The sequence below is a fragment of the Odocoileus virginianus genome, chromosome 30, assembly GCF_023699985.2.
Source record: "Odocoileus virginianus isolate 20LAN1187 ecotype Illinois chromosome 30, Ovbor_1.2, whole genome shotgun sequence".
Classification (NCBI taxonomy): domain Eukaryota; kingdom Metazoa; phylum Chordata; class Mammalia; order Artiodactyla; family Cervidae; genus Odocoileus; species Odocoileus virginianus.
The window spans coordinates 42,988,752-43,012,389 of record NC_069703.1 but is presented as its reverse complement, the minus strand read 5'-3'; the positions used below and the strand labels follow the sequence as shown (position 1 = coordinate 43,012,389).

The 23,638-nt window shown below is 46.1% G+C and overlaps 1 protein-coding gene across 7 annotated transcripts in view; it reads right to left on the bottom strand.

Annotated features, from left to right (window-relative positions):
- Nucleotides 1–22,997, bottom strand: part of AZIN2 (antizyme inhibitor 2) — a 41,319-nt gene extending 18,322 nt beyond the window's left edge. The window contains exons 1-7 of one of the 7 annotated variants that reach the window (XM_020896040.2): nt 22,903–22,997; nt 20,027–20,147; nt 19,246–19,423; nt 17,388–17,561; nt 4,244–4,416; nt 3,120–3,254; nt 2,161–2,326 (exon numbers count right to left, since the gene is read on the bottom strand). In XM_020896040.2, the coding sequence (XP_020751699.2) occupies nt 2,161–2,326; nt 3,120–3,254; nt 4,244–4,416; nt 17,388–17,561; nt 19,246–19,350 (753 nt within the window). In that variant the 5' untranslated portion in view covers nt 19,351–19,423; nt 20,027–20,147; nt 22,903–22,997. Of the gene's footprint in view, nt 1–2,160; nt 2,327–3,119; nt 3,255–4,243; nt 4,460–17,387; nt 17,562–19,245; nt 19,424–19,548; nt 19,792–20,026; nt 20,148–20,239; nt 20,357–22,902 lie in introns of those variants that run through there. The other 6 variants (XM_020896039.2, XM_070459110.1, XM_020896041.2 and 3 more) reach the window with 6 other exon arrangements.
- Nucleotides 22,998–23,638: the final 641 nt, after the last annotated feature.

Sequence of the window (23,638 nt, the reverse complement as noted above, 5' to 3'; positions counted from 1 at the left end):
AAGCAGCTTTGATTTCAGGAAGCAGAACTTGGCAGCTGCTAAGACCCCAGTTGGTAACCACAGACAGCTGGCCAAGGCAGGCAGGCAGAGACGGAGCAGGGTCAAGACCCTTACCCTTCAAAATCACCCTTCAATGCCCCCCACAATGGAAAAACGAATTTTTAATCGAACAGTTGGTACTCAGATGACAGAATCCATGATGCAGATCTTTCTTTCCTGAGTAACCAGTATGCTAAACAATTCATTTTTATAGACAAGACGGAGAAGGAAACAAAAGATCAAAGTCACCCCTAATTCTAACCCCAGATTAACCTATTCAGTGCTAACCTATTGAAATCACTCCTTTAATTCCTTTTTATACAAACCTGAAAACCTGATGTTTTATTATAAACATAATAGGGCTATAAGTATAGAGGTTTTTATAACCTGCTTTACTCAATAAACTAAATGATCTCTCCATGTATGTAAATCTATGTAAATTCTTTTCACATAAGAATATACTGTAATTTACTCAGGGACCTCAAACAGGGGCTCTGTGACAATCTAGAGAAGTGGGAGGTTCAAAAGGGAGGGAACATATGTATATCTATGGCTGATTCATGTTGATGTTTGGCAGAAAACAAACTTCTATAAAGCAATTATCCTTCAGTTAAAACAATAAATAACTTTTTTTAAGTAATTAAAGAGAAAGATTTAAAAATAAAAATATTTTAATAAATCTCATCTGCATTTACCCAGAAAATACACTGGTATCACTGCCATATGATAAAATATTTTTATAAAAACATTTTTATAAAAAATTATATCTTTATAAAAGTAAAAATATTTTACATAAAAAGAAAGAATGTACTGTAATTTAGCCAATCCCTGAGTGTTCATTGGACTGGGAAAGTCCACTGAACTTCTGTTATGAAGAATGTTGCAATGATCATCTTTGAAGCTAATTCTTAGTGTCCATCACAGATTATTTTCTTAAATTCAGTTCCGAGATGTGAATATTCCAGAACCAGGCACTTACTAAGGAAAAGCGACCCCTAGTGGTTTAAGTGGGGGTTGCAATGACACATTTTTCCTGATTTAATCTTAGCATCCAGTCCCATCACTTCATGGCAAATAGATAGGGAAACAGTGGAAACAGTGACAGACTTAGTTTTTTTGGGCCCCCAAATCACTGCAGATAGTGACTGTAGGCATGAAATTAAAATACGCTTACTCCTTGGAAGGAAAGTTATGACCAACCTAGACAGCATGTTAAAGAGCAGAGACATTACTTTGTCAACAAAGGTCTGTTAGTCAAGGCTATGGTTTTTCCAGTAGCCATGTATGGATGTGAGAGTTGGACAATAAAGAAAGCTGAGCGCTGAAGAATTGATGCTTTTGAACTGTGGTGTTGGAGAAGACTCTTGAGAATCCCTTGAACTGCAAGGAGATCCAACCAGTCCATCCTAAACAAAATCAGTCCTGAATATTCATTGGAAGGACTGATGCTGAAGCTGAAAGTCCAATACTTTGGCCACCTGATGCAAAGAACTGACTCATTTGAAAAGACCCTGATGCTGGGAAAGACTGAAGGCAGGAGAAGGGGATGACAGAGGATGAGATGGTTGGATGGCATCACCGACTCAATGGACCTGAGTTTGATTAAACTCCGGGAGTTGGTGATGGACAGGGAAGCCTGGCATGCTGCAGTCCATGGGGTCACAAAGAGTCGGACATGACTGAGTGACTGAACTGAACTGAATCTTGCAGATGGGAAGGAGACAGATGGACTAGAAGTGGACAGAATGTTGTCTTTTCCTTCCCTTGCCCGACTTGATTTCTCATTATCCCATAGGAGGGTGAATAGGGCACACCCAGACCCTCAGAGAGCCTTATGACTTATGCAGACATGGCCCAGTTAAGCCTCAAATATGTGCATGTTCAGAGTCTGGGCAGAGCTGGGTGTGCAGCCGGCCCTTCCGTGGACTCAGAAAGTGAAGCAGCTTCTATGAGCCTCAGTTTGCTCAGTTGTAACACAGGGTTAATAATGAGATAATCCAGGCAAAGGACCAAACACAGCGCATAGTACAGGGGACCCACTCACAGTGGGCTTCCTAGGACCACTGTAACCCTCCCCCCAACCCCCACCCAGCCCAGTGCAACCCTTGTGACCCCACTGACCTCTTCGAATCTCACTTTGGCGCCCTCCACTCCAGGGAAGCCGCCACCGAGGTCCAGGATGTGCATCCTGTGGCCCAGCTCAGCGCCCATTTCGAACACAAGCCGGGCGTCCGCAATGGACTGAGCGTAGGCCTGAGGGTCAGGACAGCCACTGCCAATGTGAAAACTGGGGAGGGAGGAAGAGTCTCGGCTTACACACAGGACCCCAGGTACCACCACTTCAGCCTCAGCCAGCAGCAGCCTTGCCCAAGCATACCGGATGCTGTGCCCATTTTCCAGATGCAGTGACTGTGGGCCTAAGAGGTTGAGTGGGTTGCCAAGGGCCATGTGGCAAGTGAAGAGTGGACAAGAGACTAAATCCAAGGACCTTTGGCACTTGGTGCCTCTTCCGTCCCTCCACGCTGCCTCTGGGGGCTGTGCCTTCCTGGGAGGAGGGCTAGGGCCCCAGAGTTAGCCAGAACTAATGTACATTTCACTCAGCAATGTGGCCGGCCATGCTTCAGTTTCCCCATCTATAAAGTGGGGATAAGGTCCCACAATTGTGGGACAATGTCTATGGAGCATTTAGCACAGTGCCTGGCCATCCTAACTCTAGAGCTTGGGAAAACTGTATCATCAGGTCATAGTTCTGGCTTCTTCCACATCCCCACTAGAAAAGCGGCAGAGCCAAGGTGTGCCAGGATGACCTTTGGCTTCAGGCTGGGGACACTTTCCTGCAAAGCCAGGTCCCTCCTGGAACCTGCTGGGACAGGACCTTCTGCAGACTATGGGGTTGGGGCGGTGGGACACTCCAAACCTTCTTTCCAAAGGGAGGAAACTCTCAAATGGCAGAATTCCAGACCCAGGGACAGGCCTGCCTTGGGGGCCCTGGGGGAGGTCTCGCACAGAATTGAGTAAGTCCTGGGAAAGCAGCAGGAGGCAGTGGGCATGGTGGGGGATGGTGTGGTTCCGGCACTCACCTCACACCTACCACCTCCACATGGTCCCTCCTGGCATTCTCAAGCAGGTGTCGGCAGGATTTCAGCGACGCTCCGAACCTGAGGCTCAGGCGGCTCAGAGAGTGGGAGTCCTCAGTGGCAACGCAGAGAACCATCCTGAGGAGGGAGACACGGCGCAGCACCTCGGCGGGGGGCGGGAGCCCACTTCCCCCACCCCAACTACATCTTCTCTAGTCAAGGGGGATGAACCCTCATGGCTCAGAGCTATATCCAACCCCATAAGCCCCAGCCCCCTTCCTCCCCCTGCACAGCCAGTCAACCTCTGAGTCCTGTCCAATCCACTCCCTAAATGTCCCCGGACCCTTCCATGGGACCCCTGCCCTGGTCCCAACCTCACCAGTTTCCCCCTGGACAGCCCTACTTCCTCCCAATCAGCCAGGCTTTTCCAACTTCTCTTGTATGGTGGGGTGGAGGGGCCCTTTTTTTTTTAAAACAGTCTTACTGAGAACGCCTGTATCTTCAATATGTGAAATAGTCAAAATGGAAGCTGCTTTGGGTGAACCTGAGTGGCACCCCTCTTGGCCCCCCCAGTGTGTCCAGTGACCAGGTGAGGGGCACAGCCTGAAAAAGATGTCCAGCCCTGACCCCTTCCAAAGCCCACATGCACTGGGGTCCCTGCCCCGTGATCAGTATCACAGACTTCTTCACCCCTGGCCGCACATGGTATGATCCTGCCACATCAATTTCTGCTTATCCTGCGAACGCCCTGTGCTGCTTCCTGCCTCCATGTGCTTGCTCCTGCAGCTCCCTCTGATGCACTGTTTAGGCCCACTCCAGATGCCAGTCACCCCTCAAGGCCCACCTCAAATGCTGCCTCCTTATGTAACTTTCCCGACCACTGCTCCCTCTGCCGTGGCTCTGACCTCCACAGTACCAGGGGCTTTGCCTGGACTGTAGTAACCCATCATTTCTACCTCCACCCTAGTCAGGCTCTGGCATCCTGGGTCCAGCCCAGGAGTGCCCGCCCCAACCTCCTGTGGCTATGGCCAGCTCCAGGGCAGGGTCCTCAGCCCCAGCCCTATTTCACCTACTCCCCCCACCCTCACCGGCAGCCCAGCCTCCCACCTGAGTGGTTCTCAGCTTACCTGGCCCTGGGGTGGCTTTTTACCACCTTTGCCAGCTCCATCTCATTGTCAAAGCTCAGCAGCTGGACCCCGTGCTTGGCAGCATACTTGATGTGTGCAATTTGCTTACAGGGATTGGCATAGATGATCTTACTGGCGGGGACACCAATATGCTGGACCAACTCCATCTCTGCCTGTGGGGTCCCAAAGGTGGTGGTGAGGAAGCACCAGAGCCTGCTGGGCCCATGGAGGCCAAGGAAGCACAGATGAGGGGCAAAGTCATAGCTATGCCTAAAGGGGTCCATAAGAAGTGGGCCTCACTTTTAGACAACAGATATACAACAATCAAAACTCACACTGACTCCCCATTGACAAGAAGGGCTGCACTGCACAATCCTAGGGAGGATGGGGCCCCACATTCAGAGAATTGCACATGCGTATTCAGTTGCTCTGTTGTATCCAACTGTTTGCAACCCCATGGACTGTAGCTCACCAGGCTCTGCTGTCCATGGAATTTTCCCAGCAAGAATACTGGAGTGGGTTGCCATTTCCTATTCCAGGGGATCTTCCCAACCCAGAGATCGAACCCATGTCTCCTGTATCTCCTGCATTAGTAGGCAGATTCTTAACCACTGCACCAGCCAGGAAGCTCCATTCAGAGACTGCGCAGTATATTGGTATGTTTATTACAACTTCCTAATGGTGAAGCATCTTACTCTGACAAAATCAGTATATTTATTTATAGGTGTCTTCAAGATATATTTTTTAATTCCCACAAAGGCAATGTACAGATTCATGGTGGCCCTGAAAACAGACTTCTGACATATTTTCCTGGCAGATTTAAATGGATAGAGAATATCATTTGATGTATTAGAAAGTCTTCCAGCTCAAGAGTCTTCTTGGCACAGGTCATCCCACATCCAAAGGCCGGCACTGTGCTGGGTGCTCCAGCAAGGCCTCTTCCTCCTCACCTTTCCAGAACAGTGCTTCACCCGATTAGTGCTGCATTAAAGATACAGACAACGATAACGGTGCTGGCGATGAAAGTAACCATGGGCGCGGAGCACCTACCACAAGGAGGCACCAAATGAGAGGCTTTACGTAGGCCTTGGCAAACTTTTCCCATAAAAGGCCAGAGAGTAAATATTTTACGTTTTCTGAGCCAGTAGTTTCTGCAAAGCTAAACTGCCTTTGTAACACCAAGCAGCCACAGATAAAGTAGAAGTGAATGAACGTGTCCGTGGGCCAGTTAAACCCTGCAAAACCCACCATCCATAATTTGTCAACCCTTGTTTTAAATTCACTCTTATTTCCTCCTTACAATACCCTGCCAGAGGGGTATTAGCTCCATTCTACAGAGAAAAAAACATGCTCAGAGAGGCCACACAGCAAGTAGAAGGCAGAACCAACTTTTAAACTCAAACCCGACTCTCCATGATTAACAAGGAAGCAGTTTTGAAACAGGGTAGAGACACAAGGCCGTCTTTAGCCATCCTGAGTTTGTAATAAGACTGTGTGTAATTTTAATGTAGCAACTTTTCAGCATGAGGTATTTATGTGCATTATCTCATGTGATGTCTGTAACTATCCTATGAAATATTTATGGCCACATCTTACAGAGGACGGAATTGAGTTCAAAGGAGCCCACTTGTCTGGGTGCCACAGCCAGCGAGTAGCAGAGGGAGAAACAAAGGTCCCCCTCCAGAGCTGAAACTGCTATCATCAGAGCTTGCTTCCAAAGACCTTGCGTCTCCGCAGATGTGAAAATGTGGCTCTGCTCCTGGCTTCACCCATGAGGTGAGAGGAAGCAGCAAGGGTAGCACTTTGGGGACCTGTGGTTGAGCTTTGATCACAGTTATTTAAATAATAGCCATTCTCACTCACTGAGGGATTACCATATGCCAGTCATTGCATTAAATATCTTATAGACATTCTCATGTCATCCTCATAATAATCTCATGATACAGGGAACAGAGGCTCTGAGAGGCCGCAAGTGACTTATTCAAAGTCACACGGCTTGCAAGTGGCACGGCTAGAATTCTAACCCAGGACTGTGCGACTTTAGCACACCGGCTCTCAACCACAGCACTTCAGCGGAGAAGACACCCGATGCCGCCCTCAAGTGATTCTTGAGCATCGAGTCACCAGGCTCTGTGACAGGTGCGAACGAAAGCAAAGCTCTGAGTAAAGCAGACAGGGTCTCTGACTGTGGAGCTTTCGGACAGATGGGAGAGAAGGGGAGGAGCGAATGAACACTGAGTGATGATAGGATTACAAATAGGAGCCATGGAGAAAAAGTATGGGGTACTAGAGGATGTGGGATGCAGAGACCTGGGTGAGAGCTGTGACGGGAAGCTTTCAGAGGGTCAGGAATTTAAGCTGAGGAGGAAGTATGGGGAAAAGGGAACCCTCCTACCCTGCTGGTGGGAACATAAATTGGTAATAATCACTATGGAAAAGAGTATGGAGGTTCCTTAAAAAAACTAAAAATAGAGCTGCCATATATATGATCCAGTAACCCCACTCCTGGGCATATATCCAGAAAAGATGAAAGCTGTAATTCAAAAAGATGCATGCACCACAATGTTCATTGCAGTCCTGTTTATAACAGTCAAGGCAGGGAAGCAACCTAAGTGTCCCATAACAGATGAAGAGATAAGGAAGATGTGGTAGATATACACAATGGAATATTACTCAGCTATAAAAAATGAAATCCTGCCATTTGCAGTAATGTGGATGGACCTACAGATTATCACAGTAAGTGAATAAGTTAGAGAAAGAAAAATACCATATGATATCACTTATATGGGGAATCTAAAATATGACACAAATGAACTTATTTAAAATACAGACTCAGACATAGAAAATAAACACATGGCTATCAAAGGGGAAGGTAGGGGAGGAATAAATTAGAAGTATGTGATTGACAGATGCACATATCCATATACAAAATAAGTAAACAAGTATTTACCATAGAGCACAGGGAACTATATTCAATATGTTGTAATAAACTATAATGGAAAATAATTTTTAAAATATATATACATATACACACACATATATATATAACTGAACCACTTTGCTGTATACCCCAAACACACACAATATTGTAAATCAACTGTACTTCAATGAAAAAAAAAAAAAGATTTAAGCTGAGCCCTGCAGGAGGAGTCTGCCAGGATGGAAGGGAAGGAAAGAATATTCCTGGTACAGGAAGCAGCCTGTGCGGAGGTTGAGGTAAGACTGTGCTCAGCCTGATGGAGGAACAGAGAATGTTGGTGTGGTCTGGGCAGGGTGACCAGTGCGGGAGGATGAGGTTGGAGGGAGGCAGGCAGAGCCAACGGGGAGACCAAGAAGGCTGATGTGGATTTATATTCGACACTGCAGGTTGTGGGAGACAGTTTGAGGGGGTCTCAAGAGGGAAAAGGACATGGTCAGATGTGCATCTTGAAGGCAAGGCCTAAGTGCATGTCACTCTAGCCACTATGTGAAAACAGACCAAGGGAGGGCCTGGAAGGACCTCCCCAGGAGACATGACAGGCTGCGCTAGAAAAGGGGGGAGGGTGTGGTCTGGAGACAGGGCTGGCAAGCTTGCTGATGGATGGCATATGGGGATGTGGGGTAAGATGTCTGAGGGGGACTTCGCACCCAGCAGACCTAGCGGTCCCTCTTGAAGGGAAGATTGTGAGCGCACAATCTTTGAACACCCTGGGCTCCAGGCATCCTGTAGTATCAACTAGGAGTCCGCCTGCCAAGGCAGGGAACAAGGGTTTGATCCCTGGTCTGGGAGGATCCCACGTGCTACAGCGCAACTGGGCCCATGTGCCACAGCTATTGAGCCTGTGCTCTGCAACGAGAGGTCACCGCAGAGAAGCACCACAACGAAGAGTAGCCCCCACTCCCCATAACTAGAAAAAGCCTGCAAAAGCAACAAAGACCCAGGGCAGCCAAAAGTTAATTAAAAAAAAAAACACAAAAAACTGGGGAGGTGGTAGCATCTTGGGGATATTTGAAGCCATGGAAGGAGATGAAATCCCCTACGAAGATGGAGAGTTTATAAGAGAAGGGAGCCTGAGCTGGAATCCAGAGGAACAATTCCAGCTAGAAAGGGGAGTGAGCTGGCACAGGACTGGCAGAGAGGGGAGGAGACAGCATCTCCAGAAGAGGCAGAAAAATGCAGAGGTTACTATGCCATTCCTGCCAAGGTAACCCTGTCTTACAGTTCACATTTGGGCAGGAGACCCCTCCACTGGGAGGAGAGGCCTCCCAGAGGGTGGAGAGGCTCATAGCTGCCTCCACTTGAGTCAGATTTGCTTCTGATGTCTTTAAAACCAAGAGCACAGGAGACTTCACTTTGCCGTGCTTCACAGATATTGCGGTATGTCTCTAAAATTGACAGTTTGTGGCAAACTTGCATGAAGCAAGTCTACTGGCACCATTTTTCCAACAGTGTTTGCTCACTTTATGTCTCACATTTTGGTAATTCTCTGGATATTTCAGACATTTTCAGTGTTACTGTATCTATTATGGTGATCTGTGATCAATGATCCTTGATGTGACTATTGCTATTGTTTTGGGGTGCCATGAACCATGCCCATATGAGATGATGAACTAATGGATAAATGTTGTGTGTTCTGATGGCTCCACCCACTAGCCATTCCCCAACTCTCTCTCTTTTTGGGCCTCCCTATTCCCTGAGACATAACAACCCAACCATACTGAAATTAGGCCAATTGATAATCCTACAACAACCTCTAGGTGTTCAAGTGAAAGGTAGAGCCATCCCTTAAGAAACATCCATCCCAAACTTCAGCAACTACCACGATGATCAACCACCAGCCATCAACACTGAAGAAAGACTGTCCACCAGCAAAAAGATTACAACTCACTGAAGGCATTTTTTAGAAATAAAATATTTTTGACTTAAGGTATGTGCATTTTACTTAAGGTATGTTTTCTTTAGAAATAGTTAGCATTTTTTAGAAATAAAATATTTTTGACTTAAGGTATGTGCATTTTACTTAAGGTATGTTTTTTTTTAAGACATAATGCTACTGCACATTTAATAGACTACAATATAGTATAACCATAGCTTTTATATGCACTGGGAAACCAAAATATTTATGTGACTCATTTTATTGTGATCCTTACTGTAGTTGTCCGGAATCTAACCCACAATATCTCTAGTTATGCCTGTGTTTTTAAAAAGACTATATTTCAATAGATACAACTAGAAATTATACTAAGTAAGTCAGAAAGAGAAAGACAAATACGATGTCACTTATATGTGGAATCTAAAATATGACACAAATGAACCTATCTAAGAAACAGAATCAGGGACATAGAGAGGAAACTGGTGGTTGCTAAGGGGATGGGGTGTGGGAGAGGGTTGAATTGGGAGTTTGGGATTAGCAGATGCAAACTGGTGTATAGAAAACAGATAAACAACAAAGTCCTACTGTACAGCACAGGGAACTAGATTCAATATCCTGTGATAAATCATAATGGAAAAGAATATGAAAAAGAACATATATATATATAACTGAGTTACTTTATTGTATAGCAGTAATACAATATTTCAGTTTAAATATACTTCAATTATAAATAAATTCTAAAAACTAAAAAAAAAAAAGAATGTGTTTCAAATGGGGAGTTACTATTCAATGGGTATAGTGTCAGTTCTGCAAGGTGACTAAGTTCTAGAGATCTACTGCACAACAGACTGACTACAGTTAACAATTTCTTGTTGTTCAGTTGCTCAGTTGTGTCCACCTCTTTGCGATCCCATGGACTGCAGCATGCCAGGCTTCCCTGTCCTTCACCATCTGAGTTACTTATACACGTAAAAATTTGTGAGGATAGATCTCACGTTAAAAGTTTTCTCCTCACACACACACATACACACACTCCAAGAAACAATACAAACAAAACCTTTTTTCATGGTGAGAGCAAAAAAAAACAAAAACAGGAGGATCAAGGAATGTCCCCTACAAGGTCTCAATGCATCAACACAGATCTCCAAAATCTGCTGAGTTTTAAAGCCACTGAGGCACAGTGCCTACCAGATGAATATTTTATATTTTGTTACAAAATCACAGCATACTTTGTATATTTTCTATGGATCATATTTTTAAGTATTTTTAGAATATAGCCACCAAACTCAAACTCAGAATGTTGATTATCTCCGGAGATATAAAGCCAATGTTCTACTTTTCTTTTGCAGATAAATCAATAGATTCTTTGAATAATTCAAAGTAAGTGTTTAGTATAAAGGGCTCACTGGATCCTGCAAATCACTGGGGACATTGGTAAGAGGAAATTCCTTGGAAAGATGAGTGAAGGTCAGAAAGCAGTGGCTTAAGGAGTAGGTGCTAAGGGAAAGAGAAAAGTGAGTAGAGATGAGTGTAGAGAACTCAGTTTGGTTTTCAGGAGAGAGCAAGGGGTTGGACTGGGGGGGAAATGTGGTATCCAGAGAAGGCTTTTTAAGATGGGAGGATGCTGAGGAAGACAATAAGAGAGGGCAAGGAATGGGGCAGGAGAGATGACATAGGTCCTTGGGAAGGTGGGTGGGTGGGTCAACCAAAGCCCCACATAAGGAATGGTTGGTGCCCTTGACCCTGGAGCCTGTCTGGGGCATATCTGTACACAAAGCCTCAGCGCACGCCTGTCCCTTGGCCATGCATGTGCGTCTGTGCTTAGTCACAGGCAATTCTTTGCAACCCCAAGGACTGTAGCCTGCCAGGCTCCTGTGTCTGTAGGATTTCCCAGACAGGAATACTGGAGTAGGCTGCCATTTCCTTCTCCAAATGGTCTTCCCAACCCAGAGACTGAACTCACGTCTCCTACATCTCCTGCATTTGCAGGTGGATTCCTTACCACCGAGCCACTTGTGAAGCACCGAAGCAGGAGGCTGTAAGGTGGCCACCAGCTCTAGCCTACCAGAAGAGGGCAGCCTCAGCCTTCCAAGAAAAGCTGTACCATCTCGGAGTAAAAGCACCCAAGGGCTAGGTGATCCCACCTACCCAGGAGGGGTCCCATCTCTGCCATCGCCTCCCCAAGAACCATCGTGAAGACAGCAGTCAGAAAGTCAGAAAGTCCCTCGCCATTCTCAAGTGGCCCTTCCCTGAGCATCCCTCAAACCTCTGGGCCTCCTTTCCTTATATGCTAACTGCTTCCTCATGGGACTGTTGTCAGAATCGCCGTGATAATAATTACTTTACAGAGTTGTTTCGAGAATCAAATGAGATCATGTACAGAAAGTGCTTGGCAAAGAGCCTGGCACAACAGATGCCCTCAGCAAACAGTAGATGCTTTTAACTTTCCCCACTGACTTCTAAGCCCTAATACCCCACAGTTCTGCTCTTTGGAGGCCAGCACAGGGCCCACCTCTAGGTTTCCAGAAGCAGAGAAGTCTAGTCAGTGAGGTTTGGTCTTGTTCTTCACCTCTAGACCAAGCAGGCTAGAAAAGGGTCCCCTTCCGCCTCGGTCAGAGCAGAGACTCCGAGAGCTGCAAAGGGCAATTTCTGGCTCTGCCATCAGCAAGTTCGGTGCAGCTGGCCCCAGTTTCCTCAATTGCAAAATGTCAATCTCCCCCTCAGATACCTCACTGGGTCTTATGTAGGGCATGCATGAAATTAGGTGTGCAAAACAAGAGCTGATGCAAAGGGGCTTCATGGGTGACAAAAGAGAGACTCATCAACCACTAAGGACACTAATGTGTATCTCTGATAAAGGTGACATGCTCGTTCCAACCTCCACCATTGGTGCGCACCTTTCTTCCACTTGGAATCCCTCGGTCCCCAAACTCTCCTGTCTCCTCCAGGATTCCTTTCTAGAATCCTTACAACACCCAGCCATATTGCTGATCAGGATTTAAAAGGGGTTCCCTCTCAAAACAATCATTACTAACCATTAAAAAAAAAAACAGTAATAACAATATCACAAACAAATGCCCACCAGGCTTGCTCTCACCTCAGGTGCCGGGAGCCAACACACGAGACCCTAACCCTAAAAAGGCCGTAAGGGAGAAAACCTGACGGGCAAGGCGAATCAGGTTTTCAGGGGTTTCGAAAAAGTCAGCTCACGAGACCCTACCCCTAACAAGGCCGTAAGGGAGAAAACCTGATGGGCAAGGCGAGTCAGGTTTTCAGGGGTTTCAAAAAGGCCAGCTCACGAGATCCCGCCTATGACAAGGTCACGAGGAGAAAGCCTGACAGGCAAGGCAGATCAGGTTTTCAGGGATTTCAAAAAGCTGCCCCCGGTGCTCACCTTAAAGATGATATCTGTCTTTCTGATGCCTGCCTCAATGGACTACTCCCTAATTTCTCTGACACAGGCAGGAAGGCCTTCCCCGATCTCTTCCCAAATAAGAATCAATTTAGAACTTTAATCAATAAGTTTCCCAGGTGGTGGTATTTTATGAGATTATTCAGGGTGAAAGGAGTGTTTTAATTTAAACTCCTTTGCTGGTAGTCTGTTAGCCAAATGCATTTATGCACTTGGTACTAATATGCATGATTGCTTATAATATCCTAATCATAAAATAGCATAAAGAACCTGATTATATAAAAGCCCTAGTAGATATAGAGCCCTTTAAAGGGGTAAAGGAGTCCTATTAGAAAACATAAGAAAAATTATTCTATAGGTGGTTATTGGGTTGTGATTTGCTTGCTGTGTTTTGCTTGCTGTGTTTTGCTTTTAATGTGCTAAGGTAGTGTTATAGAAACCATTGTTAATATAGTTTAAGATCTAGAGAAATAAGGACTTAGCCCTAGTGTGGTAACAATGAGATGGTTGTTAATTGTCAGCCAGGAGTGCTAGGCAGAGGCTGCCTCACTGAAGCCACAGAGTCTGTATGGGGTAAACTTCTTAGATAAACGCAACTGACAACTTTTGCAGAAAGATTAATTTTTGTATTAACAAGAATATAATTCTACTCTGTACTATTTCCCTATGACACTGTTACCTTTCAGTTAAGGTCACCATAGAAACAGAAAATAGGTTTACACTCACCTGACTTGCATAAAATGTTAATAGGCCCCAAGGCCAGAAGATAATGTACAAGACCCTCATAAACAAAGAAGTATGCAGAAAACACCCTGGTTTCATGACGAACAAGCTGATGTAATGTTAAACTATCTTCCCCTTAGAAATATACTAACTTAGGGTATAAAAGCTATGGTAAAAAATAAAGCATTGCCAGACTCTGCACCCCTGGTCTGGTCACTCTCTCTCTCCCTCGCAGACTTGGCCCTATCAAGGCTGGTCTCACATGTCTTCTCTCTCTCTCGCCAACACCGTTCATCCTGAGGGTACCCCCTGGATCCTGCCGAGGCTGGACCCCAGCACTCAGGGTCTTTGCACGTGCTGGTCCTTTTGCCTGGAATGCTCTTCCCCTAGTTATTCACCTGGATTGATCCTTTGCTTTCTTCAGAACAGTGTTCAGATCTCAGTGAAGCCTTCCTTGGCCAAACTTTCTAAAAGTACAACCCTGTCTCCCAACAACCATGTCTCTTCCCTACTTCCCTTTTCCACCTTAATTTTCTCCATAGCATTTACCACCTAAAGTACCACAGATTTTCACTGTTTGCTTGTTCTTTAGAAAGCAAGTCCCATGAAGGAAGAATCTTTTTTTGTTTTGGTCACTTGCTAAGTCCCACTGAGAAAAGGACTTGATCCCACAGTAGGTGCTCAGTAAACACTTGCTGAATGCATAACTATGTCAAACTGTCTATGTCTCGGAGGAAACTATTTCTCATAGGAAACAATAGCTGAGAGACTTTACCAAGTGAGAACAGAATGAAGATAGACAAGCTGTGCATTCTACTCAATGACAACAGAGTCTGTTTTACTCAATACTGTATTGCCAGCTGAGGAAGGCTTTCTTATCTCTCCTTGCTATTCTTTGGAACTCTGCATTCAAATGGGTATATCTTTCCTTTTCTCCTTTGCTTTTCACTTCTCTTCCATTCACAACTATTTGTAAGGCCTCCTCAGACAGCCATTTTGCTTTTTTGCATTTCTTTTTCTCGGGGATGGTCTTGATCCCTGTCTCCTGTACAGTGTCATGAACCTCTGTCCATAGTTCATCAGGCACTCTATCAGATCTAGTCCCTTAAATCTATTTCTCACTTCCACTGTATAATCATAAGGGATTTGATTTAGGTCATACCTAAATGGCCTAGTGGTTTTCCCCACTTTCTTCAATTTAAGTCTGAATTAGGCAATAAGGAGTTCATGATCTGAGCCACAGTCAGCTCCCAGTCTTGTTTTTGCTGACTGTGTAGAGCCTCTCCATCTTTGGCTGCAAAGAATATAATCAATCTATTGTCCATCTGGTGATGTCCATGTGTAGAGTCTTCTCTTGTGTTGTTGGAAGAGGGTGTTTGCTATGACCAGTGCGTTCTCTTGGGAAAACTCTATTAGCCTTTGCCCTGCTTCATTCTATACTCCAAGGCCAAATTTGCCTGTTACTCCAGGTGTTTCTTTGACTTCCTACTTTTGCATTCCAGTCCCCTATAATGAAAAGGACATCTTTTTTGGGTGTTAGTTCTAGAAGGTCTTGTAGGTCTTCATAGAAATGTTCAACTTCAACTTCTTCAGCGTTACTGCTTGGGGCATAGACTTGGATTATCGTGATATTGAATGGTTTGCCTTGGAAACGAACAGAGATCTTGTTTTTGAGATTGCATCCAAGTACTGAATTTCAGGCTCTTTTGTTGCCTATGCTGGTCACTTCATTTCTTCTAAGGGATTCCTGTCCACAGTAGTAGATGAAATGGTCATCTGAGTTAAATTCACCTATTTCAGTCCATTTTAGTTCACTGATTCCTAGAATGTCAACATTCACTCTTGCCACCTCCTGTTTGACCACTTCCAATTTGCATTGATTCATGGACCTAACATTCCAGGTTCCTATGCAATATTGCTCTTCACAGCATCAGACCTTGCTTCTATCAGACCTTGCCTCTATTCTCAATAAAGGACAGAAATGGTATAGACCTAACAGAAGCAGAAGATATTAAAAAGAGGTGGCAAGAATACACAGAAGAACTATACAAAAAAGATCTTCACAACCCAGATAATCACGATGGTGTGATCACTCACCTAGAGCCAGACATCCTGGAATGTGAAGTCAAGTGGGCCTTAGGAAGCATCACTATGAACAAAACCATTGGAGGTGATGGAACTCCAGTTGAGCTATTTCAAATCCTAAAAGATGATGCTGTGAAAGTGTTGCACTCAATATGTCAGCAAATTTGAAAAAGTCAACAGTGGCCACAGGACAGGAAAAGGTCAGTTTTCATTCCAGTCCCAAAGAAAGGCAATGCCAAAGAATGCTCAAACTACTGCACAATTGCACTTATCTCACACACTAGTAAAGTAATGCTCAAAATTCTCCAATTCAGGCTTCAACAGTACATGAACCGTGAACTTCAGATGTTCAAGCTGCAGTTAGAAAAGGCAGAGGAACCAGAGATCAAATTGCCAACATCTGCTGGATCATCAAAAAAGCAAGAGAGTTCCAGAAAAACATCTATTTCTGCTTTATTGACTATGCCAAAGCCTTTGACTGTGTGGATCACAACAAATTGTGGAAAATTCTGAAAGAGATGGGAATACCAGACCACCTGACCTGCCTCTTGAGAAACCTGTAATGAGGTCAGGAAGCAACAGATAGAACTGGACATGGGAACAACAGACTGGTTCCAAATAGGGAAAGGAGTACGTCAAGGCTGTATATTGTCACCCTATTTATTTAACTTATATGCAGAGTACATCAAGAGAAACACTGGGCTGGATGAATCACAAGTTGGAATCAACACTGCCAGGAGAAATATCAATAACCTCAGATATGCAGATGACACCACCCTTATGGCAGAAAGTGAAGAACTAAAGAGCCTCTTGATGAAAGTGAAAGAGGAGAGTGAAAAGTTGGCTTAAAGCTCAACATTCAAAAAACTAAGGTCATGGCAGCTGGTCCCATCAATTCATGGCAAATAGATGAGGAAACGGTGGAAACAGTGGCTGACTTTATTTTGGGGGGCTCCAAAGTCACTGCAGATGATGACTGCAGCCATGAAATTAAAAGACGCTTACTCCTTGGAAGGAAAGTTATGACCAACCTAGACAGTGTATTAAAAAACAGAGAATTATTCTGTCAAAAAAATCCGTCTAGTCAAGGCTATGGTTTTTCCAGTAGTCATGTATGGATGTGAGAGTTGGACTATAAAGAAATCTGAGCGCCGAAGAATTGATGCTTTTGAACTGTGGTGTTGGAGAAGACTCTTAAGAGTCCCTTGGACTGTAACAAGATCCAACCAGTCCATCCTAAAGGAGATCAGCCCTGGGTGTTCATTGGAAGGACTGATGTTGAAGATGAATCTCCAATACTTTGGCCACCTGATGGGAAGAGCTGACTCATTTGAAAAGACCCTGATGCTGGGAAAGATTGCGGGCAGAGGGAGAAGGGGATGACAGAAGATGAGATGGTTGGATGGCATCACCGACTCAATGAACATGAGTTTGAGTAAACTCCGGGAGTTGGTGATAGACAGGGAGGCCTGGCGTGCTGCAGTCCATGGGGTCGCAAAGAGTCGGACACAGCTGAGCGACTGAACTGAACTGAACTGTATTGCCAGCCCTACCTAGCAGAATGTCTATCACATTGCAGGAGTGAAAGGAATAGAGACAGTAAATAAACAAATCTAAAGAGAGCAGGATAGCATTAATCAAATCAGAAAGGCAGCAGAACTGGCAACAATAACAAAACTCTAAGAGGATTAGTTAAAAAAAAAAAAATACAGTCACACCTTAATATTATAAAAGAAAAAAATAAAACCAATGATAAAAAGGTGTTTTTGTTTTGTTATGTCTTAATTAGAAGAATATCACATACAGCTCTATGCCAAGAAGTTTGAAAATCTCCATTAAAAAGGTGACCCACCTGCCTAGGGACACACGTAGTTCCAACGCGGAACTTCAAGGCTGGCAAATTCTTCCCTCATCCCTTAAACTCCTCCCAAGTGGGTGGCCCCGACCAGAGGACAGGGGCCAATCACAGGTCACCCCTGCTTCCCCTGGTCCACCTGACGGCATCAGCTGCAATCGGGCCAGGTGTGCACATTCAGAAAGTCAGTGTGAAGGTCAGGGATGGGAGGCTCACCTTGTTGGCACAGCTGAAGCCCAGCCCCAGCTCAGCCAGGACCTTCAGCACGCCCGGGCTGCTGTTGCACTTGACAGCGTAAAAGGATCGGACTCGAGGCAGGCACTTCAGAAAGCAGAAGTGCTTCCTCACCACGGCACCCAGGTCGGCCACGAAGAAGGCAGCGACCTCTTCCTGTACAAGAAGAGGGGTGAAGATGAGACCCCACTCAGCTCCCTGCTAGTGCATGCCACGTTCCCCCCAAGTACCCCGCTCTAAAATTCTCTGGGGCTCCCCAAGCCTACAGGATGTTCGAGGTTCTGTGATCCCGCTCCAGTCCCTCCCCTCACAGCAGCTCAAACTCCAGCTCTGTCTTCCATCATTTTCCACCTCCCAGCCTTTATTGTCACCATGCCTCCAGGTAGAATACCCTTCCCCCGTAGGAGTCTGGCAAATTCTTGATCTACCTTCAAGTTTCAGCTGAAATGCCACCTGCCCCGAAACCAATAAGGCAACTCTGTCTTTGATGCTTGCACTGCATTTTGCACATGTTGCCAAAGTATCAGAACTGGGTATATATATACATCTGTCTCCTCCAGATCAATTCCTTGAAGACCAAAGCTATGACCTCCAGTCACTGGCTTTCACGTTTAGGTATTCAATGAAGCCTTGAGGTAGTTCCACTGTCACCGCAGCCCAAGCCTGTGGATAACTGTCTGCTGAGGGTTGGATATGTATGAGGCCATGGGTGAGACCACATTATTTAAACCTTTCCTGCGCCTCAGTTTCCCTTTTATGAAACACCTTTTTACTGATGCCCACTTGGCATCTGATCAAGCATATTTATGCAAATATGCTAAATAAGGTACCAAGATGAACAGACAGGGCTCCAGCGGTGAAGGGGCTTGGATCTGGACAAGAACTAACCCTGCAAGCAATTACAAGCCCATTCAGGAAATGCTAAGCCGGAGTTTCTCCAAAATGCAGAGGGAGAAGTACAAAACCTGCCCGGGGCAATCAGGAAGAGGTGATACAGATGAGTGATAAGTAAAGAGCAGAAACAGGTAAGAGGCAGAGAGGCTGGGAGAAGGGTGTTCCAGGCAGAAGGAACAGCCTGGACAACAGTGATAATGGAGCACATGGAATCATCGGGGAATATGAGCAGAGTAGTTCAGTTCAGACGGAGCACAATACATACCCTGGGAAAACCCAGAAATAGGGCTATGAAGGCAGAGGGGTTCTGACTTGGATCCTGTAGGCAGTGGGAAACTGCCAAAGAATTTAATTTTGAACAGGGCTGTGATAACACTGGAGAGGGTGGGACGAGGCAGGGAAAAGATTGGGGGGGGTTATTGAGAGAAGAGGCCTAAACTACAAAGTGAGGTTCCAGAAGAGCACGTGTGTGCACGCTAAGTCCCTTCAGTTGTATCTGACTCGGCGACCCCACGGACTGTAGCCTGCCAGACGCCTCTGTCCATGGGGATTCTCCAGGCAAGAATACTGGAATGGGTTGCCATGGCCTCCTCCAGGGGATCTTCCTGACCCAGGGATTTAACCCTCCTCTCTTGTCTCCTGCACACTGAAGGGTAATTTAAGGAGGCTGAATTTACAGAACTTGGTGGTGCCCAGGTGTGAGAGAGGAAGTGAGGATTCCCAGGTTTCTCTCTTAGAGGGCTGGGTAGATGATGGTAGTGTTGTTCATGAAAGTGGAGGACATACAAGGGGCAGGATTGGGGCAAGGACCAGGAATTTGCAGATAAAATGAGCTCCTCTCTTGCAAACAGCAAGGATTGAATACCAAATGAGTGAAAGAACCGGATGAGGGCCCTAGGGGGCAGCTGTGAGAATAGAGGTCCCGCCCCCACCCCCAGACCCTCACCGTGGTGGCCTGTGAGGCCCCCAGAGTGAGCTCCTCCAGCAGGTCTCGGGTGCTGAAACCCTCCTCCACCATCACAAAGTCCGTTTCTCTCAGGTAGCCAGCCATGCCGAGGAGGAGGACCCGATGCGCTGGATGGAGTTGCCGCTGCCTCCGGCCGCCTTAGAAAGTATGCAACACACTGCAGGAGGAGAGTGAGGGGAGGCTGGGGGACTGGCCTCAGCTGCGCCCCTCACCTCCCCAAGCCAGGGCACCCAGTCCTGTCACACCCTGCCCCCAGCACAAGCCTGGGGAGCTTAGGCTCACTGGGAAAAGTGAGGACGATCAGGACTTCTGGCCTGGGACAAGGTATTATATGCCTAGATGTCATTGCCTCTCCGAGCCTCGGTTTCCCCATCTGTAAAATGGATGAATTGCTTTGACGATCCTTTCCAGTTCTGAAATTAGGGTTTTGGTTGAAAGAAAAGAATGAGAGGGAAAGGGCAGGGCAACCGAGGGGCGAAGTTTCTAGGGGCGGACGCCCCATCGTGACCACGCCCACTTAAAGTGGCTGCAGGTGGTCCCACCAAGGAGTCTCGGCTCTCTGACCCTGGATACGCCCGACCCCCTCTCAGAGTCTAGTTTCACCGTTTGTAAAGTCGAGGGCAGACTGGTCCTGACGTGCTAGGATTCTAAGCGTGCAGGGGAGCTCCACATGGTGGGTGGGGGCCGCGGGCTGAGGTTCTGTCCTGGTGAGCCCTCCTGAGTGCAGAGCCGAGGTCCCGCCCCCACAAAACCCCCTTACCAAGCCCCGTGCTCCTTCGCGGGGGCCAGAGCCAGGCGCGCTGCTAGGGGGGGTCGCCGGTGACCTCGAAACTTGTGCAACACCCCGAGAAGGAGTGGCAGTTGCGGAGCCGAGGCCCCTGCTGAGAGGAGGTAAGAGTAGCCAGGGAGCAGGTCAGCATCGGAGCCGACAGCGCCGGCTCCCGAGGCTCCCCGAGGGTCTCCCCGCACTCGCCTTAAAACGCATTTACACGGCTTCGGCCCATAGGTCTCCCCAGCGAGTGAATCGGATCCTCGGCGCCTCCGCTCGCTCGCTCCCCCCGGCTTCGGCCCCGCGGCCTGCGCCCCGCCCGCCTAGCAGCCACCGACCCCCACGCCCCGCCTTCCACCCGCCACCCACTTATATAAGCCCCGCCCAGACCCCGCCCCTGGCGCACAAGCCCCACCTCCACTCGGCGGCCCCCTCCGTAGCCCTGGCAACTGGGTGCCGCCATCCCATTGGTCGATTCCGACATAAAGCCTTCAACTCTGCTAGCCAGCTCCGCAAACCTGAGCCTCAGTCCCGCGGAGACCTCACCGCGACTTCCCTTTGCTGGTAAATCGGCACTGCAGGACCGCCAGCTCAGAATCCTGAGCGTCTACTCAATGGGACCGTTAGCTCCTAGATCTTGGGTCTTAGAGAATGGGCAGAAAGCCAGGAGATTTACTATTCGCTCTGAGAAGCCTTTTCTGATGGTGCCTCTCCTCTCTGATCTAGTGAACTGCCCACTCGTCCCTGGAAGCCCAGGTCAAATGTCATCTCCTTGTATTACTTTTCTCATCAAGTCGTTTTCATTTGTCTCTTCCAGCATCCTCCAACTCAAAACCCAGATGAAATGTCTTCAGTGATGCTTCTTGTCATTTTCCCAGCTCAGGGCAATCCCTCCCTTCATCCCATCTTCTGAATCGGGCAAACTCCTACTCACTTCTCAACTAAAATGTGTCCCCCTCTCCAAGAAGCATTCTCTGACTTTCTCAAGAGTTTCTTCTTTTATATCTAATGAACTCCAGCTCTTGCACATCCATCAAAGTCCAGTATGTCATCGCCTCCATTGAGCCTACCAAGACTTTCCTAGCTTGGAGAAGCGATGGAACTCGCAGCACTTACATCTGGGTGGACTCCTTGCTTTTACCGCTTTCGTTATCCATAGCATGAGATTCCTGTTTTTGTTTTACACTGCTTATTTGGTTACACTTCCCGGTTGGTTTGAGAGCTCCCAAGGGCAGGAACTGAGTGCCTGCCTCCTTAGCGTGCCCAGCACCTGGCATATAAACAAGAGTGCTGAGGAAGATTCAATATCTGTGCTACTCAAAATCGAACTGAAACATTCATCTGAAGCTGTAATTGTACTAGAACAGCCAAGACATTCTTGAAAAAAGAAGAGGATGTCTTCTACAAGATAGTGAAATATTTTATAAAGCTATGGTCTTTAAAACAGCATGGTGCTGGTGCAGGAAAAGGCAGTGATGGAACAGAATAGAGTTTAGAACAGTCTTGTGCATGTTGGAGAATTTGGTACACAGTGAAGGCAGCTTGTCAAATCAGTGTGGCCAAAGAGCTTTTGGTCTAACATATGTGCTCACATCCCGTTTTTAGGCTATAGGCTTATTGAAAGTCAGAGGCACTTCCTTTTTTATATACATGAACTTTTTTTTTGTATTGGGATATATTCAATTAACAAACAATGTTGTGATAATTTCAGGTGAACAGTCCAGGGGCTCAGCCTTACTTATACATGTACCCATTCTCCCCCAAACTCCCTTCCCATCTAGGCTGCCACATAGCATTGAGCAAGGGTTCCATGTGCTACACAGTAGGTCTTTGATGGTTATCTATTTTAAATATAGCAGTTTGTACATGTCCGTCCCAAACTAACTACCCCTTCCCTGTTTTTTTTACCCTGGCAACCATAAGTTCATACTCTAAGTCTGTGAGTCTCTTTCTGTTTTATAACTAAGTTCACATATCATTTCTTTTTAAATTCCACATATAAGGGATGTCATTTGACATTTCTCCTTCTCTGATTTACTTCACTCAGTATAACAATCTCTCAGTCCATACATGTTGCTGCAAATGGTATTATTTCATTCTTTTTAATGGTTGAGTAATGCTCTATTGTATATATCTTCTTTATCTATTCCTCCATCAGTGGATTTTTAGGTTGCTTGCATGTCTGAAATCCAGAGGCACTTCTTGTTCTGCATCAGTATCTCCCTAGGGCACCCTGCACAACCTAATCAAAGCATCCTTAGCACACAGATGGTGTAGAACCTTGAAGTCTGGAAGAACCATTTTCTGCTCCCCACCTAGCCTGGCTGCATAACTGATGGATGTCCTTGGTTGGACCATCCTGCTGAGACCAGGGTCACATCTGCCTGGTTTGATTTCCCCCTGTGAACTGAAGAGCATTCAGACTGAACGATTTCTGTAGGTCTTTCTGCCTGGAACACTCATGCTTTCTATACTAGGAACAGCCTTTCAGAAAGCAGTCACTTTTACCAGAGGGGTCATTTGGCAGATCCATTTTTTGAGAGATCTGTAGCCACTTGCACTGTAGTATGAATTAGTGACTGAAGTCCTCCTAAGAATAACCATCTACTGACTCGGAAGGAATAGACCAGGATGGCCATGGCAGAAACCTCAAAAGGAGCCCACAGGAAAAGATGACAGTAAGAGGAGGGAGGGGCACCCAAACGAACTGACTCTACTTTTTAAAAATCATTGTTGAGCTGGCTTTATGATGCCATGGTCTAAGTTTGCCTCACTAGCTCTTTTCATCACCTGGTATATAGTAGGCATGTAATAGACACATTCAATATGCTAACTGAATGAACCAATAAAGATAAAAAGAAACAAACCATAATCCAGTCTGTCCATTTGAAATCTGTTAAGGGTTGGTAGTCAGAGCAGAAAAACCATCTCCTGAACTGGATACAAATAAACTGTGAATTTATCTTTTACCTTACTGGGTATATGATGTCACTGAATCCCCATGACAATCCTATGTCATAGGGCTATAATTGTCCCCATTTTACAGATAAAGAATCTGAGATTCAGAGAAGTCAGTAACTTACTCGGGGCCACACAGCAAGTCAGGGTGGAGCCTAGGCTTAAACCCATCTGACCTGACCCTTAACCTTCATGCTTAACTGCCAACCAGAGCTGAACATTCGAGCCCCAGCTCAAAAAATGTCAGCCTGTCATCCTGCTGGCATCCAGGCTTAAATCTGGTGGTTCTTCTCCCACTAGTCTCCTGTGCCACTGTTATCAATGCACACTATGCAGAGCCCTCAAAAACATATTGCTGAAGCAGGACAAAGAGACTTTGATCATTGTATAAGTCAATTTCAACCTGTTCTTAAATCAATGATTATTGTATTCACAAACACTCAATAATAAAAATGCCTTATGTGTGCATAGAACTGAAGAGTTTGTAAAATCCTTTACTGTCCATCACTTTATTTTGGCTTCCCAGTACTTTATGGGATTTGATATCAGATAAATTTAGGTTTGGCTGAGGAAAACAGAAATGTCAAATGCAGTGGAACCATAAACAGGTTTACTCTACTATGCATGTGATACAATACTAGAGGT